This window comes from Mustelus asterias, unplaced genomic scaffold, assembly GCF_964213995.1.
Source record: "Mustelus asterias unplaced genomic scaffold, sMusAst1.hap1.1 HAP1_SCAFFOLD_44, whole genome shotgun sequence".
Classification (NCBI taxonomy): domain Eukaryota; kingdom Metazoa; phylum Chordata; class Chondrichthyes; order Carcharhiniformes; family Triakidae; genus Mustelus; species Mustelus asterias.
The window spans coordinates 722717-741729 of NW_027590121.1; the positions used below are offsets into that span (position 1 = coordinate 722717).

A 19013-nucleotide genomic window follows, 5' to 3' on the forward strand; every position below is an offset into this window, starting at 1 on the left:
TATTAACATCAGCATGAAGAAACCCCAGCTCTCAGGCTGAACATGTTTCAGGCTTGGATGTGATTAATCTGGAATTAAAAGTCAACTGATGACCATGACAATTGTCGGAAAAACCCATCTGGTTCACTAATGTCCTTTAGGGAAGGAAATCTGCCGCCCTTACCTGGTCTGGCCTACATGTGATTCCAGAGCCACAGCAATGTGGTTGACTCTGAGATGGCCTCTGCAATGGAGGGGAATTAGGGATGGGTGATAAATGCTCGGCCCAGTCAGCGACCCTCACGTCCTGTAAAATGAATTTTTAAAGATAACAGCAGAATCCAAATCCTTCTGTCATTTGTGAACTTTCTGGTGTCTCAAAAGGTGGGATGAGTGGATGAATGTCTTCCCACAGTCGGAGCAAAGGAATGGCCTCTCCCCAGTGTGAACTCGCTGGTGTGTCAGAAGATTGGCTGAATAAATGAATCCTTTTCCACACGTGGAGCAGGTGAACGACCTCTTCCCAGTGTGAACTCGCTGGTGTGTCAGAAGATTGGCTGAATAAATGAATCCTTTTCCACACGTGGAGCAGGTGAACGACCTCTTCCCAGTGTGAACTCGCTGGTGTTTCTGGAGGCTGGATGACAGAGTGAATCCTGTCCCACACACTGTACATCTGAATGGCCTCTCCCCAGTGTGAACTCGCTGGTGTGTCAGCAGGTCAGTTGTGGTTCTGTAAGTCTTCTCACACTCAGAGCATTTGAAAAGTCTTTTATCCATGTGAACCAGTTGGTGTTTAGCGAGGTGAGATGATCGTGCAAATGCCTTCTCACACACAGCGCAGGTGAATGGCCTCTCCCCAGTGTGAACCCGCTGGTGTATCAGCAATTCACTCGTGGTTTTATAACTCTTCTCACATTCAGTACATTTGAAAGGTCTGTTATCAGTGTGAACCAGACGATGTGTAGTGAGGTAGGATAATCGCGTGAATCCCTTCCCACACACAGAGCAGGTGAATGGCCTCTCCCCAGTGTGAGTGCGTTCATGTTCGATGAGGTTCTGTGATCGTATGAAGCCCCTCCCACAGTGAGAGCAACTGAACTGTCTCTCAGTGTGAACAACCTGGTGCGTGACCAGGTCCTCCGAGCTTTTAAAGTTGCTTTCACAGTCCGAGCGGTTTAACAGCCTCTCATCAAGGTGAACTTGCTGGTGTGAAAGCAGGTGGGATGACTGAATGAATCCCTTCCCACACATGGAGCAGGTGAATGGTCTCTCCCCAGTGTGACTGCGTTGATGATTTTTAAGCTGGGAAGGGTAACTGAACCCCTTACCACAATATGCACATTTCCACTGTTTCTCCATGGTGCTGGTGTCCTTGTGTATCTCCAGGTTGGATGATCAGTTGAAGCCTCATCCACACACAGAACACATGATGTTTTCTCTTGGCTGTGACTGTTGTGATGTTTTTTTCAGGCTGTGTAACTGGTTAAAGCTCTTTCCACACTCAGTTCACTGGAACACTCTCACTCGGGTGTGTGTGTGTCTCGGTGCTTTTCCAGTCACACTGATGTTTGCAAAACATTTCTGCTTCCACATTCAAAGGTCGATGATAATCATGTTCTGATGAATGGAACAATTCTGTTGTATTTTTGTGTGATGTTGTGTTTGAGTTTCACATTTGCAAAACTTCCTCTTCTAATACCCTGTAAAAGGAGTTTACAAAAATTATCATTGTAACATGACAGAAATTCAGAACAGATATTTAATTTTCTATTGAATATTCTTTTCCCTTGTTTGTTTCCCCAAATATGTGGTCCAAACAAACTAAAAGAAGAAAAAGATCAGCAACAAAGTACCAACAAGAAGAAAGGTTAGCTTCCTAACTAAACCAGAATGTTGTTTCCAGTGTCTTGAAGTTACTTTGTACCCTGCGATGCTCATCAGTTGTGGAAGGTAGCAAGTGCATCAGTGGACACCACATGCTCCCTCTCCAGGAGAGACTGCAAGGATATGCGACATCCACCCAATTGCTATGGACACTGCTCATTCAGCTTCAACAAATTGTTGTTTGAATCTGGCCCAAGAGCAGGTCCAGGAGAAGATACTCTGATCTTGGTTAAGCTGCATTTGGAGTATTGCATGCATTCCTGGCCACCATACTACCAGAAGGACCTGGAAGCTTTGGAGAGAGTGCAAAGAAGGTTCACCACGATGTTGCCTGGTCTCAAGGATGTTGGCGAGGAGGGGTTGAATAGGATTTTTCGCTGGAAAGACAGAGGCTGACAGGAGACCTGATAGAGGTCTACAAAATTATGAGAGGCATTGACAGGGTGGATAGTCAGAGGTTTTTTTCTTAGGGTGGAATTATCAATTACAAGGGGCACAGGTTCAAGATGAGAAGGGGAATGTTTAAGGGAGATGTGCAGTGGAAGTTTTTCTCACAGAGCGGTAGGTGCCTGGAACGTGCTGCCAAATAGGTGGTGGAAGCAGGCACATTAGCAAAATTTAACAGGAATCTGGATGGGTACTTGAATAGGGAGGAATTAGAAATTATCGCTCGACTATTAATCCAGAAACTCAGCTAATGTTCTGGGGACCCGCGTTCAAATCCTGCCACGGCAGGTGGTGGAATTTGAATTCAACAAAAAATATCTGGAATTAAGAATCTACTGATGACCATGAAACCATTGTCGACTGTCGGAAAAATCCATCTGGTTCACTGATGTCTTTTAGGGAAGGAAATCTGCTGTCCTTTTCTGGTCAGGCCTACATGTGACTCCAGAGCCACAGCAATGTGGTTGACTCTCAACTGCCCTCTGAACAAGGGCAACTAAGGATGGGCAATAAATGCTGGCCAGCCAGTGACACCCATGTCCCACAAATTAATTTTTAAAAATCCCACCCAGGGCCAATTCCCGTAACCGCACACATTTACTTTACTAATTCTCCTGACACTCGGGTCAATTTATCATGGCCAATCAACCTAACCCGCACATCTTTGGACTGTGGGAGGAAACTGGAGCACCCGGAGGAAACCCACACAGACACGGAGAGAATGTGCAAACTCCACACAGAAAGTGACCCAAGGCCAGAATTAAACCTGGGACCCTGGAGCTCTGAGGCAGCAGTGCTAACCACTGTGCCACCGTGCTGCCCAAAGGGATACAGACCGAGCAAAGGCAGAAGGTTTTTTGTAAATTAGGGTATCATGATTGGCATAGACTTGGAGGATCAAAGGGTTTGTTCCTGTGCTGTACTTTTCTTTGTTCTCCCCAACTTCCCCCCACACAGCCAAAGACTAGGAGGTTGGGGCGAAAGTGTTAACAAAGGTTGCGGAGCAGCTCCTTCAGGTAACTATACAGGGCTGCAACATCTCACACTGAATATAGAATCCCGACAGTGCAGAATGTGCCATTTCACCCATTGAGTATGCACCGACTCTCTGACAGAGCATCTTATCCAGGTGTTCTTCCTCACCCTATCCTGGTAACCTCACAATTTCCCATTTAACCTGCACGTCTTGGGACACTCAGAGGCAATTTAACATGGGCAATCCACATCTTTGGGCTATAATATAATATGAATATAATGTAAACATGGCCCATGGACTCCTTTGGGCTGCAAACATCAGCTGCAGCCTGGGAGTGGGTGAAGCTGTTTAAAACCTGTTAACACAGTAAGAAGTTTAACAACACCAGGTTAAAGTCCAACAGGTTTATTTGGTAGCAAAAGCCACACAAGCTTTCAGAGCTCCGAAAGCTTGTGTGGCTTTTGCTGCCAAATAAACCTGTTGGACTTTAACCTGGTGTTGTTAAACTTCTTACTGTGTTTACCCCAGTCCAACGCCGGCATCTCCACATCATAAAATCTGTTAACTCAGCTATGTATCACCGGGCACTAGGACCCAGTTGGGAACAGAGACCCTGAGGCCCCGTCCACTCTGTTACGTCACCTGAACGAAGAGGCATGCGCACTCCTCGGCTATGAACCAAGATGGCGGCCAGTAACCGGGGCCTCGTTTCGGTAAAAAGACCCGGAGCTGCAAACGCGGCACCTTCAGGTTCGTATAGGGGGTGAGAGCATTCACCCGGTGTTTACAAACTCTCCCCAACCAGAATCGCCTCCGTTACTCACTCCAGGTTTCCGCATCCTTACCGACTGCCTGTTAACCAAAGAAACGTCTTTGTCTCAGGAGACATCACTCATACTGCGCATGCTCCAACTGGATGAGCATTGGGCCTGCGCACTACTCTCCTGCAGTGTCGAAAGGGGACTTTCAGCACCGCGGGGAATGCTGGGTATAAAGCCCGCCATTGACAATCCCAATGAGTGAGTAGTGATTATTTTTGCTGTGTTGTGGAGATTGTGGCGGGTGGGGAAACCGATAAAATTAGGAACAAAATCATAAATTACACCAAGTGTACAGACCCTTAATTATCAACCAGAAAGAAGGAAAATGGGGATTGCTGAAAGACTGTCCTTTTAGGTATTGAAAATATATTTATAATGAGAAGAAAATCAATCTGTGTAGCTTTAGTGAATATCGATATGCAAAGAGTAAGATGAAAGACTTTTAATCACCTCAAACACTTGGCATAGAACTGTCTGAAACTCAAAACAGAAGCTTCAGGAAATCAATGATAAAATGAGCATTTATAAATATGTAAATATATATATATATATATAGATATATATAAATGAGCATTTACACCGTTGACAGAAGACATTTTTAAATGTAAATTATTTACACTCAATCATTTTTGTATTCATTTGTGGGACATGGTTGCCAGCATTTCTTGCCCATCTCTAGTTGCCCTTGGTGGGCACTTAAGATTCAACCACATTGCTGTGGCTTTGGTATCACATGTTTTAATGACAATGTTACAATCCATAATTATCCATGTGGCAGAATGTATCCCATCAGTGACTGGTTGTCTGCTCTGAATTTCTGAGCTGAACTGACAGTGATGACATTTGCAAACTTCTTTTACAGGATATTAAAAGGGAAAAACTTGCCATAAGAAATCTCAAACCAAACTTCACACCAAGATCTGACAGAGTCACTCAATTTTATAGGATGGGGTAAACCATCACCCATTTTACCATCCCTGTGACTGGAAAAGCACCGAGACACAGACACCGACACCATGGGGAAACCGTGGAAATGTGAGGATTGTGGAAAGGGATTCAGGTCCCCATCTGAGTTGGAAATTCATCGACGCAGTCACACCGGGGAAAGACCATTCACCTGCTCTCAGTGTGGGAAGAGATTTACTCATGCATCCGACCTGCTTACACACCAGCGAGTTCACAGCGGAGAGAGGCCATTCACCTGCTCTGTGTGTGGGAAGAAATTCAGCATTTCATCCAACCTAGTGAGACATCATCGAGTTCACACAGGGATGAGACCATTCAGCTGCTCAGTGTGTGGAAAAAGATCCAGAGATTCATCCACCCTGCTGGCACACCAGCAGGTTCACACCAAGGAGAGGCAATTCATCTGCTCTGACTGTGGGAAGAGATTCACTCGGTCCTCCAGTCTGCAGAGGCACCATCGAGTTCACACTGGGGAGAGACCACTCACCTGCTCAGAGTGTGGGAAAGGATTCAGAGATTCACCTGACCTGCTGACACACCAGCGAGTTCACACTGGGGAGAGGCCGTTCACCTGCTCCAACTGTGGGAAGGGATTCACTCAGTGAGCCAACCTGCTGAGACATCAGCAAATTCACAGCAGGGACAGGGAGAGGCCTTTCATCTGCTCGGAGTGTGAGATGGGATTCTATGAGTTATCTACCCTGCTGACACACCAGCGGGTTCACACTGGGGAGAAGCCATTTATCTGCTCTGTGTGTGGGAAGGGATTCAATCGGTCATCCAACCTGCTCACACACCAGCGAGTTCACACTGGGGAGAGACCATTTACCTGCTCTGTGTGTGGGAAGGGATTCACTCAGTCATCCCACCTGCTGAGACACCAGCGAGTTCACAAGTGATGACACGGGTTGGATTCTGCTGTTATTGCCGCTGTTAATCACATCCAGGACTGAACCATGTTCATTCTGACAGTTGGTGAAGTGGGAGGGTCGGAGGGTTTCTTGCTGTTGGACTGGCCGGTCTCAATTTTCATTCCAGTGGCTGATTCCCTTTGAGCGAGGGCACATTTCCACTGAAATGATCCACAAAAGCAGATGTCAGATGAGACTGAGATGAGGAAAAAAATTCTTAACTCAAAGGGTAGTGAACTTGTGGAATTCTCTACCACAGAAGGCTGTGGAATCCAAGTCACTGAATATATTCAAGGAAGAGATAGATTTTGTTTTAGATTTTAATGGCTTCAAGCGGTATGGGGAGAATATGGCATTGAGATCGAGGATCAGCCATGATCATATTGAATGGTGGAGCAGACTCAAATGGCCTGCTCTTAATTTCTTATAGTACATTAATTTTATCCTGAATAATAAATAGTCTTTTTCCTACCACTACAGGTGTCTTGTCGTTCATCCATCCTCGTTCTGAGGGTTGGCCGCACTCTAAACAGTTTTTCTTCACTGATTTCTCAGCTGCTTTCACTGCCTGTCCCATCGAGAGACCGGTCCACATTCTGATATTATCCACCCATCTCGGGCCTTCCTTGCACACATTTTCCAGGTGTTCTGTCTCACACGACCTCTTTTTCCAAACACTCCCTCTCTATTCACAACACGTCTAAAATAGGTGAGCTTCCGGGATGTCAGAGCCTCAGACAGGTTCCGGTGAACACCAGCTTTCTCCAGCACCCACTCATTCATCCACTTTGCCGTCCGTGACACACGGAATATCCGTCCGAGTCCTTTCATTTCAAACACTTTTATTGGAGCCTCGTCACTCTTATTGATGGTCCAGCTTTCACGGACACACATTGTCACCGGCCACACAAGGGCTTTCAGAAGATGAATATTCATTGTAACCCAGATGCTGTGGCTGCTCCGCACTGTTTTCACTGAGATCACAACACCATGATCCTTAAGACTGGTCTGAGTTTGTTTGATCGATCCTGCAGTCAGATCTCAGATAAATACATGAGTCTCTGTTCCATTGAGTCTCCAGCACAGGGCCGGGCCAGCCGGCTCAATCGGTCTGTCAGTAATTTGCTCCACATCAGCCTCCACCTCCCCCACTGCATCTCCTCCCGATCAGCATATCCTTCTGTTACTGTGTCCCTCATGTGTGGATCTAACTTTCCTTTCAATGTATTCATGCTGTTCACCTCAACCACTCACCATGGACCAAGTTCCATATTCTCTGTGATTTGGGGTCAATAATGAATTCCCCTTCTGTACTCTTTAACATCGAAATTTGGATCAAATTATCAAATTAAATGAATGGGAAGGCGGAGTGGGGGGCGGGGGATCCTTTAAAGGGACAGCCACAAACTAAACCCTGAATGAAAAGTTACAAATGTAAAACTATGATGTGGTTCTGGGGAGGAATGAAGCTCTCCAGCCCCCACAGTGCCCACTGAAGACCTTGTGTTGGTCGTCACCACATGCTTCCTTTCCAGGGACACCTGGTCGCAAACATGGGCTGACATGGTGGTTCGCACTGCTGTCTCACAGCTCCAGGGAGCCGAGTTCAATTCCAGCCTTGGGTGATTGTCTGGATGGAGTTTGCATGTTCTCCCCATGTCTGCATGGGCTTCCTCCGGTTAGTGTCACAAGTAGGTTTACATTAACACTGCAATGAAGTCACTGTGAAAATCCCCTAGTCGCCACACTCCTGCACCTGTTCGGTGACACTGAGGGAGAATTTGGCATTGCCAATGCACCGAACCAGCACATCTTTCAGACTGTGGTAGGTAACTGGAGCACCTGGAGGAAACCCACACAGACACGGGGAGAACACAGACAGTGACCCAAGCTGGGAATCAAACTCAGGTCCCTGGCACTGTGAGGCAGCTAACTGCTGTGCCACCGTGCCACCAATGATCCACGTGAATGTTAAATAAGAGACAGACCAGAATTATGATCTCTCAACTATTATAATGGTTTATTCAAAAAAGAGTAAATAATACGAGAGAAATTAAAACAATGAGTCTCACTGCCTTCTGCCTGTCGGAGACCCTTCTAACGACAGCTGGTCTGGAGCTCGAGAGGTCCTGGCAACGTTCGTGATCCCGGTCCAAGGTGAAGACCAACGTACCCGGTTCGAAGCCCCGCCCCCCGTGTTTTACAGTGCGGCACAAACAACCTGACAGGAGATTTGGTCAATTCCCAGGCTTGGGAAACAATAGACAAACCCAGCACTGGAAGGTCAGCTTGTGACTGTAGCGCAGCTGCTTCTTTAGGTTCTCACAGCATGAATAAGTGCTGAGTTGACTGGTGAATATCTTAACTCTTTACTTTCTATACATTCCATCCTGAGATTCAGCAGTCAACGCAGCAATCCCATCTGTACCTGTATAAGTTCCTTCACAGCAATGACCTGTGTGAACAATGCACGCACTCTGCACCACAAGACAATTAAAATGAACAAAAGGGTACAAAGACGCAGTATGACAACAGGATGTAACATTAAAGTAAAAACAGCGGATGCTTTGGATGACCATCCATTAAAAACACCCCACCAAAGGTGAAAACTGAGGCAATTAAGTTCATCCGATGTTTGGTGAAGTTTGCCTTAAGCACAGGTCATTTCCACACTCTGCCTAAGAAGATGTTGCCTGTCTTGACTTAGGTGTGCAGAAACTTGAGTATTTTGTTCAATAAACCTGCATAATTTATCAAGTTCAATTGAAGGCAGATGCACAATACCGTGGGTGTGTCTATATCAAATAATATGTTCTATTAGTATGTACATCAAATATGTCCCATGCATCTTTCCAACATTGGTTTACAGGGGGTTCAAGCTATCTGGCATTCAGATGTACATTGAGAGTGCTGGTAATGCAGACATAGTTTTTAAAAAATTATTCGTGGAGTCACATGTGGGCCAGACCAGTTAAGGATGGCAGATTTCCTTCCTGAAAGGACATTGTGAATCAGATGGGTTTTTTTCTGACAATCGACCATGGTTTCATGGTCATCAGTAGATTCTTATTTCCAGATCTTTTTCATTAAATTTCACCATCTGCTGTGGTGGGATTTGAACCTGGGTCCCCAGAACATTAGCTGAGTTCTGAATTAGTAATCTAGCGATAATATCACAAGGCCATCGCCTCCCCACCAAACTTGTCCAAATTCATGCATAATAGTATCATTAACTGGCGATAATTCCTATTGACATTGGCCATGACTCAGCTGTAAGCTACAAGCTTCATGTATGAGGAGTTATGGAGAGGACATACCACCACAAAAGGCCATTGGCTACAATCCGCCACATTGAGCACGGATGCCTGGACAGTGATGTTATACAAATAATATTTCTGTCCTTCTGCACAAGTACATTTGTTTTGAGTGCATATTTTACTGGATGCCTTCCATCCCCCATGCATCGGGAGTGAACGCAGCTTAGGAGATACAAGCCAAGCATGTCCAGCAGCAATTATTTCCCCTTTTCTGTGGGGTTTGGTTTGAGATATGTACCCACACCTTGCCACCCTTACATACAGGTGTGTCATATTCCCTGTCTGGAGGAAGAATTGAAGGGACAGGTTGTTTTATCATCTTACTCAAGAGGGTTCATAGAATCCCTACAGTGCAGAAGGAGGCCATTCGGCCCATCCAATCTGCACCGACCACAATCCCACCCAGGCCCTACCCCCATAACCATACTTATTTACCCTATAACACCCTGACACTAAAGGGCAATTTATCATGGCCAATCAACCTAACCCACATCTTTGGAGTGTGGAAGGAAACCGGTGCACTTGGATGAAACCCACGCAGACACGGGGAGAATGTGCAAACTCCACACAGACGGTGACACAAGCCAGGAGTCAAATCCAGGTCCCTGGTGCTGTGAGGCTGCAGTGCTAACCACTGTGCTGCCGTGCCACCCCTCCTTTTTGTGGCCTATTATTCAAATTACGTAAGGCCTTTGCCACTCTTTGAGTGTGTGGTCAAGCTTGATTTGTTGTTTCAATAGCCCATTCATGTGTTCAATCGGGCCAGGCTAGGGAATGTGCAATACCCAATGTATTCCATTCATTGACTCCTATGTGATACAAATGTCATCCCAACTTGATTTTTACACGGTGAGATCTTATTCCTTCGCACCTTATCACATTATTATTCTTGATCACTCGAGCTCTGATTTTTCACTGGCCATGCTAGGGTAGGATTATAACCATTCATTAGAATCTACTCTCGCTTTTCAGTCCAGTGCTACTTGGAGTATACCGTCACTTCAGTAACTATTGGGTCATAGTCCCTCACAGTTCTCATCACAAATTTATGATAAAATAATTTAAACAATGCCTGAGAACGCTTCTTAACTTCTTAATCAACTACCTACCACTGTTTGTTGATTGGTCGGACCCCCTTTTCACAGATTTGGGTATCTCAGCCACTGAACACCAGCCAGTCCTGGAATAAGTTTAATTCTAACTCAATGAGGAAATATTCTCACCAGGTCCTCTGTCAGGGCACTGCTAAGCAGCTTTAATGGTCCATGATTGCAGAAACTGAGCTGTGGTCAAATTTGATTGAGTTTTTTGAAGGGGTAACTAAGAAGATAGATGAGGGCAGTGCAGTTGATGTTGTCAACATGAACTTTAGCAAGATCTCTGACAAAGTACCGCATGGTAGGTTGTTGCATAAGGTTAAAATCTCACGGAATCCAGGGTGAGGTATCTAAATGGATACAAAATTGGCTTCTTGACAGAATAAGAAGTTTAACAACACCAGGTTAAAGTCCAACAGGTTTATTTGGTAGCAAAAGCCACACAAGCTTTCGAGGCTCTGAGCCCCTTCTTCAGGTGAGTGGGAATTCTGTTCACAAACAGAACTTATAAGACACAGACTCAATTTACATGAATAATGGTTGGAATGCAAATACTTACAACTAATCCAGTCTTTAAGAAACAATGGGAGTGGAGAGAGCATCAAGACAGGCTAAAAAGATGTGTATTGTCTCCAGACAAGACAGCCAGTGAAACTCTGCAGGTCCACGCAACTGTGGGAGTTACAAATAGTGTGACATAAATTCTGATTCTAGGATCGCATGATAAAGACTCAGGAGGAAAAAAGCAGAAATATTTATGTGAAATAGTGTGACATAAACCCAATATCCCGGTTGAGGCCGTCCTTGTGTGTGCGGAACCTGGCTATCAGTTTCTGCTCCGCGACCGCGGTCACGGGCATTCGGCCTCTGATATTCGGGTAAGCGTTCTCCAAGGCGGCCTTCGCGACACACGACAGCGCAGAGTCGCGGAGCAGAAACTGATAGCCAGGTTCCGCACACACAAGGACGGCCTCAACCGGGATATTGGGTTTATGTCACACTATTTCACATAAATATTTCTGCTTTTTTCCTCCTGAGTCTTTATCATGCGATCCTAGAATCAGAATTTATGTCACACTATTTGTAACTCCCACAGTTGCGTGGACCTGCAGAGTTTCACTGGCTGTCTTGTCTGGAGACAATACACATCTTTTTAGCCTGTCTTGATGCTCTCTCCACTCCCATTGTTTTGTTTCTTAAAGACTGGATTAGTTGTAAGTATTCGCATTCCAACCATTATTCATGTAAATTGAGTCTGTGTCTTATAAGTTCTGTTTGTGAACAGAATTCCCACTCACCTGAAGAAGGGGCTCAGAGCCTCGAAAGCTTGTGTGGCTTTTGCTACCAAATAAACCTGTTGGACTTTAACCTGGTGTTGTTAAACTTCTTACTGTGTTTACCCCAGTCCAACGCCGGCATCTCCACATCATTCTTGACAGAAGCCAGAGGGTGGTTGTAGAGGGTTGTTTTTCAAACTGGAGGCCTGTGACCAGCAGTGTGCCTCAGGGATCAGTGCTGGGTCCACTGTTATTTGTCATTTATATTAATGATTTGGATGAGAATATAGGAGGCACGGTTAGTAAGTTTGCAGATGACACCAAGATTGGTGGCATAGTGGACAGTGAAGAAAGTTATCTCCGATTGCAACGGGATCTTGATCAATTGTGCCAGTGGGCTGACGAATGGCAGATGGAGTTTAATTGAGACAAACGCGAGGTGATGCATTTTGGTAGATTGAGCTAGGGCAGGACTTACTCAGTTAATGGTAGGGTGTTGGGGAGTAACAGAACAAAGAGATCTAGGGGTACATGTTCATAGCTCCTTGAAAGTGGAGTCACAGGTGGACAGAATGGTGAAGAAGGCATTCGGCATGCTTGGTTTCATCGGTCAGAACATTGAATACAGGAGTTGGGATGTCTTGTTGAAGTTGTACAAGACATTGGTAAGGCCACACTTGGAATACTGCGTGCAGTTCTGGTCATCCTATTATAGAAAGGGTATTATTAAACTAGAAATAGTGCAGAAAAGATTTACTAGGATGCTACTGGGACTGGATGGTTTGAGTTATAAGGAGAGGCTGGATAGACTGGGACTTTTTTCTCTGGAGCGCAGGAGGCTGAGGGGTGACCTTATAGAGGTCTATAAAATAATGAGGGGCATAGATCAGGTAGATAGTCAATATCTTTTCCCAAAAGTAGGGGAGTCTAAAACTAGAAGGCATAGGTTTAAGGTGAGAGGGGAGAGATACAAAAGTGTCGAAAGGGGCAATTTTTTCACACAGAGGGTGGTGAGTGTCTGGACCAAGTGCCAGAGGTAGTAGGAGAGGCGGGTACAATTTTGTCTTTTAAAAAGCTTTTAGATAGTTACATGGATAAGATGGGTATAGAGGGATATGGGCCAAATGCGGGCAATTGGGATTAGCTAAGGGGTTTTAAAAAAAGGGCAGCATGGACAAGTTGGGCTGATGGGCCTATTTCCATGCTGTAAACCTCTATGACTCCATAGTCCAGTCCTATAATGCCTCACATTCAAACTACAGTCCATCAATTATAACAGAATATGTCAACCCCAACACTGCCTTCTTGAACTGCTGCAATGCCTGAGGTATAGGTGACCCAAAGTGCCGTTCCGGAGGGATTTCCAGCGACACATTCCAGACTTTCACTAGACTGTAAGTGGGTTCCAGATTGATATATTCCATTCAACCACACCCAAGGTGAGTTATTCCAATTCCGTTATTATCCAGGACAATATATTCACAATATCTTTGAAACAGAAATTGAACATTCCATTTGATTTCAGAAGGTAACATATTCTGTTGGATTGATCTTTATTGTCAATGTCAGGCTGGGGTTGTTCCCCTTGGAGCAAAGGAGGTTGAGGGGAGATTTGATAGAGGTGGACAAGATTCTGACAGGTTTAGATAAGGTGGACAAAGAAAAGCTGTTCCTATTAGCTGATGGGACAAGGATGACAAGCAAATTTAAAGTTTTGGGTGGGATCATAGAATCAGAGGCCATTTGGCCCATCGAGTCTGCACCGACCACAATCCCACCCAGGCCCTACCCCCATATCCCTACACATTTACCCGCTAATCCCTCTAACCTACACATCTCAGGACTCTAAGGGGCAATTTTTAGCATGCCCAATCAGCCTAACCCACACATCTTTGGACTGTGGGAGGAAACCAGAGCATCCGGAGGAAACCCACGCAGACACGAGGAGAATGTGCAAACTCCACACAGACAGTGACCCAAGCCGGGAATCGAACCCAGGTCCCTGGAGCTGTGAAGCAGCAGTGCTAACCACTGTGCTACCGTGCTGCCCATGTGAGGAAGAATATTTTGATGCAGCGAATGGTAATGACCTGGAACTCGCTGCCTACGAGGGTGGAGGAAGTGGAGACAATAAACAATTACAAAGGAAATTGGATGGGCATTTGGGGGGTTTCAAACAGAAATGCTGACTAAATATCTCTGAACTTCCTAACACCCTGTCACTCTGTGATTCTTGTGAAATCTGAAACCTGGTATTCGCAACAAAACTCAAAGAGCATCAGCCCAATGGAGGCAAAGTTGTGAGACCGGCCAGTCCAGCAGAAAGAAACCTCCGACCCTCCCCATTGACCAATATAATTGAAAGCAGAAACAAGAACAGCAAAATCGACCACTGGAACCACTCGTGAACTCGCTGGTGTCTCAGCAGGTGGGATGAAAGACTGAATCTCTTCTCACACACAGAGCAGCTGAACGGTCTCTCCCCAGTGTGAACTCCCTGGTGTGTCTGCAGGCAGAATAACCGAGTGAATCCCTTCCCACACACAGAGCAGATGAACGGTTTCTCCCCAGTGTGAACTTGTTGGTGTTTCTGCTGGCTGAATGAATCACTGAACCGCTTCCCACACAGAGCAGGTGAATGGTCTCTCCCCAGTGTGAACTCGCTGGTGCCTCCGCAGGTGGGATGAAGTTATGAATTCCTTCCCACACTGAGAGCAGGTGAACGGCCTCTCCCCAGTGTGAACTCGTTGGTGTGTCCGCAGGTTGGATGAAGTTATGAATTCCTTCCCACACTGAGAGCAGGTGAATGGCCTCTCCCCAGTGTGAATTCGCTGGTGTGTCCGCAGGCTGGATGACCGAGTGAATCCCTTCCCACACTGAGAGCAGGTGAACGGTCTCTCCCCAGTGTGAACTTGCTGGTGTGTCCGCAGGCTGGATGAAGCTCTGAATCCCTCCCCACACTGAGAGCAGGTGAAGGGCCTCTCCCCAGTGTGAACTCGCTGGTGTATCAGCAGGCTGGATGAAGCTCTGAATCCCTCCCCACACTGACAGCAGGTGAATGGTCTCTCCCCGGTGTGAACTCGCTGGTGTGTCCGCAGGCTGGAAAACTGACTGAATCCCTTCCCACACTGAGAGCAGGTGAATGGCCTCTCCCCAGTGTGAACTCGCTGGTGTGTCTGCAGATTGGATAACCGAGTGAACTTGTTCCCACACTGAGAGCAGGTGAACGGCCTCTCTCCAGTGTGAACTCGCTGGTGTTTCTGCAACGTGGATAACAGAGCGAATCCCTTCCCACACTGAGAGCAGATGAACGGCCTCTCCCCAGTGTGACTGCGCCGATGAGCTTCCAGCTGAAATGGGGCTCTGTATCTCTTCCCACAGTCCCCACATTTCCATGGTTTCTCCATGGTGCAGGTGTCCTTGCCGCTCTCTTCGGTGGACAATCAGTTGAAACCTCGTCCAGGCACAACACCAGTACGGTCTGTCCTCACTGTGAATGGTGATATTTATTCAGGCTGTGTAACTGGTTAAAGCTCTTTAGTCAGTGCATTGGAATACTCTCACTCAAGTGTGACAGTGTGTTGGTGCTGTTCCAGTCACACTGATGTTTGAATTTTTTTTCAAATCGACAGACTGGACAAACATTTCCCCTTCCAGATTCAAAGGCCGATGATATTTTGCTCCCAAGGAATATGACTGCCAGATCTAGACGTGACATTTGAGATTTCAGCCTGTAATTCCTCTTTCAATATCCTGTAAAATGAGTTAGAAATAGAAATAGAAATTCAGAACAGACAATTCTAGTTTCTATGGAACATTCTTTCCTCTCTCATTCCCCAAAGCTGTAAATCTCCATCCCACACACTCTCCCTCCATTCTCACTCTGCTGTATCTAATATTCACCCTCCCGATTCTCCTGAAGGTGCTGATTGAAGCTGATTGACAGATCCATGCTCACTGCTTCCTGTCCAGCACAGAAATCATAACAAATTGGAGCTGCAGTTGGCCATTTAGCCCATCGAACTGCTTCAACCATTGATTGAGAATTGGCTGATCTACCTCACACTATTTCCATAGGGCCAATATTTCCCAAACTATCCCCCAGGTTGCTCAATGCCTCAAAAGTTACCAATCTCTCTCTTGAAAATATTTGATGACTGAGGCTCCACAGTCCTCTGGAGCGCAGAATTCAAACACTTTACTCACAGACAATGGACCAAGCTCCGCGCAGCCATTGACACAGGGCCCGGATTCTGATTGGCTGGAGGACCAGCGCCCATCCGATCCTCCACGCGTTGCCATTGGTTAATCTGCCGCATGTAGACAATGAGGGGGCGGAAGCCGAGCCCAAGTGGGGGTGGGCGGGGCTTTGACCGCCAGCCGCGCTGAGCTGGTGTCCAATCCGCAGTGTGCTGCTTCTGTAACCAGTGATATTGCTGCCAATGGGACACTGTGTGCTGGGAACGCCCCTCTGAGTCATTGTGACGGCACAATGGAGCCCTGCCTGAATCAGCCAATAGCAATCACTCTGCTCCGCGGTGACGTCTCCGGGTTCAGGCGCGCGGACCCGGGAGCCCCGCCCCCACCCATTGTTCCCCCAGTCTGTACATTCCACACATTGTTAGTCCAGTCAGATAGACATATATCTGTCTGGCCGCCTGCATGGAGATTTCCAGCTCTGTGTCCAGGACACAGAGAGCTGAAAGTGTCCAATACACATCTTTTTAGCCTGTCTTGATGCTCTCTCCACTGACATTGTTTGTATCTCAAAGACTTGATTAGTTGTAAGTATTCGCATTCCAAGCATTATTCATGTAAATTGAGTTTGTGTCTTTATATGCCCTGTTTGTGAACAGAATTCCCACTCACCTGAAGAAGGGGCTTAAGGCTCCGAAAGCTTGTGTGGCTTTTGCTACCAAATAAACCTGTTGGACTTTAACCTGGTGTTGTTAAACTTCTTACTGTGTTTACCCCAGTCCAACGCCGGCATCTCCACGCCAGGACAGGAAGCAGTGAGAATGGATCTGTCAATAAATAGAACGGACAAGAGTTTGATATGCAAAGTGCCAGCATTGAATCAGTGGACCGAATGACCCTATTCTAGACCCTAATGTCTTGACTGATTTAAAGAGAGAAATTTCAGCTGCTCCAGTCTCTCCAACTAACTGAATTGCCTCATCATGAAATCGTACAGTGCAGAAGAGGCCCTTCAGCCCATCGAGTCTGCACTGACACGCAAGAAACACCTGGTCCGTGGACCATGTCTATGTTGTGTGTCTTAGGCTGCACTCCCTTTATGTTTTCCTAAAGAACCTTTTGTTGATGTTTTGTCTGCACTTCAGTCCCACGCTCCTGATCTACGGACACCCGGTGCGGAGAGGGGAGGGTCGGGATGGCGACCTCCTCGTGAACCTGCTCCTGGGCCTGGCGAAACGCGCCATTTACCGGTCCAGGCAGCGGGCGATCGAGGGGGCCATCCATCCTGACTGTCTTCCCCTCTACCGCGGCTACGTTCGCGGCCAGGTGTCCCTGGAGAGGGAGCATGCGGTGTCCACGGGCGCGGTTGACACCTTCCGCGCCTGCTGGGCACCGCAGGGGTTGGGGTGCATTATTGACCCTAATAATCACATTTTAATTTGATGTTTTTAAGTTTCCTTTGTACTTTGATTTCTGTTCGGGCTGTTCCCCCTCCTTTTTGGGGAGCTGCCCCTTTTACTTTGTCCTGATTTCATCTGAGTTTGTTTATTTGGTTTGACCTAAAAAGAGGGCAAGAAACACCTGACCTCCCACCTAATCCCATTTACCAGCACCTGGCCCATAGCCTTAAATGTTCTGACTTACCAAGTGCTGATCCAGGTACTTTTTAATGATGTGAGATGCCATTCGTGCAAATCTCCTCTGCACCCTCTCTAAGAACTTCACATCTTCCCTAAGGTCTGGGGCCCATAAATAGGGTTCCATTCTCGAGAGATAGAATTGAACAGCAGGGATGTTATATTCAAAAATTGGCCCACAATAATACCACTTAACACAAGTAAAAAATCAAAACAAACTAGATTGTAAACTTCATCTCTGAATTTTTTTGTTATATTCCATAACTTAATTATTTTTATTTGATCAGTTTTTTTAGGGATGGATAACTTCTGTTCTTTATAAACTGCTTCACTCATTTTGTTGATTCTACATGGGCTCGGAGAATCAGAACCCAGACTTTATCATCCTTAACCTTTTTCCCCTTTTGCCACCACTCTCTCTGTTTTGCGGGAGGGTCGTGGGGTTTCCAATCAGAACTAATCATTTTATCGGTTGCGCCGATGAGCATCCAGCAGACATGGGGCTCTGTATCTCTTTCCACAGTCCCCACATTTCCATGGTTTCTCCATGATGCAGGTGTCCTTGCCTCTGCCTTGGGTGGACAATCAGCTGAAGCCTCATCCACACACACAACACGAGTACAGTCTCTCCCCGCTGTGAATGGTGTGATATTTATTCAGGCTGTGTAACTGGTTAAAGCTCTTCAGTCAGTGCACTGGAACACTCTCACTTGAATGTGGAAGTGTGTTGGTGCTTTTTCAGTCAGATTGATGTTTGAAATCTTTTCAAATCTTCCAGATTCAATGGCTGATGATATTCAGGTCCCAAGGAATATGACTCTGTGTGGTGAACCATCGTTGGTTACCACTGTGGGTTATTCCTATGTTACTGTTGGGTTAGGGTGTTGCCACTGTGGGGGTTGTAGAATGTTGTTGGGTTAGGGTGTTTACCTGTGGTAGATGTTGTTATGGCACATCCCGGTCGGGCCCTGCCTCCTGGGGAGAGGTATAAGACCCTCTGCTCAGGCGGGACCCCTCCAGTCTGAACTGGTGTACTCGTGTTAGTTAGTTCCATTGTTTGCTAATAAAAGCCTTCAATAGCTGAAGCCTTGTTCCTCGTGCTTGATTGTCGCGCATCAATTTTATTAGCAAACATAAAACTCTCGACAGTAAAGGGAGTATGGAACAAATACTAAAACCAGAGCGTCTGGCGCTGGACCCACGTGCGGTCGGTGCCGCTAACACCTTCGACCACTGGTGGAAGTGTTTCGAAGACTACCTGGCAGCCTCTGCAGCTGTTACTACAGACGACGACAAACTCCAGGTCCTCCACGCGAGGGTAAGCGACACGATCTATCTTGCGATTCGTGCGGCCACCACTTACCCGAGGGCCATCGAGCTCTTGAAGAAACGATACACGAGACCACCCAACGAGATCCACGCTCGTTACCTCCTCGCTACACGACGTCGGCAGTCGGGCGAAACCATGGAGGACTACGCCAATGAGCTCTTGCAGCTTGCC

At 46.5% G+C, this 19013-nt stretch overlaps 2 protein-coding genes across 2 annotated transcripts in view; both read right to left on the reverse strand.

Annotated features, from left to right (window-relative positions):
- LOC144483022 (uncharacterized) overlaps positions 1 to 19013 on the reverse strand; it is a 1062789-nt gene that overhangs the window by 11632 nt on the left and 1032144 nt on the right. The gene's annotated exons all lie outside the window — the stretch shown is intronic.
- Positions 6106 to 19013, reverse strand: part of LOC144482979 (uncharacterized) — a 62933-nt gene continuing 50025 nt past the window's right edge. Inside the window, 4 exon segments of the mRNA XM_078201807.1 lie at positions 6106 to 6183; positions 6645 to 6864; positions 14069 to 14308; positions 14310 to 15076. Coding sequence (XP_078057933.1) covers positions 6106 to 6183; positions 6645 to 6864; positions 14069 to 14308; positions 14310 to 15076 — 1305 coding nt within the window.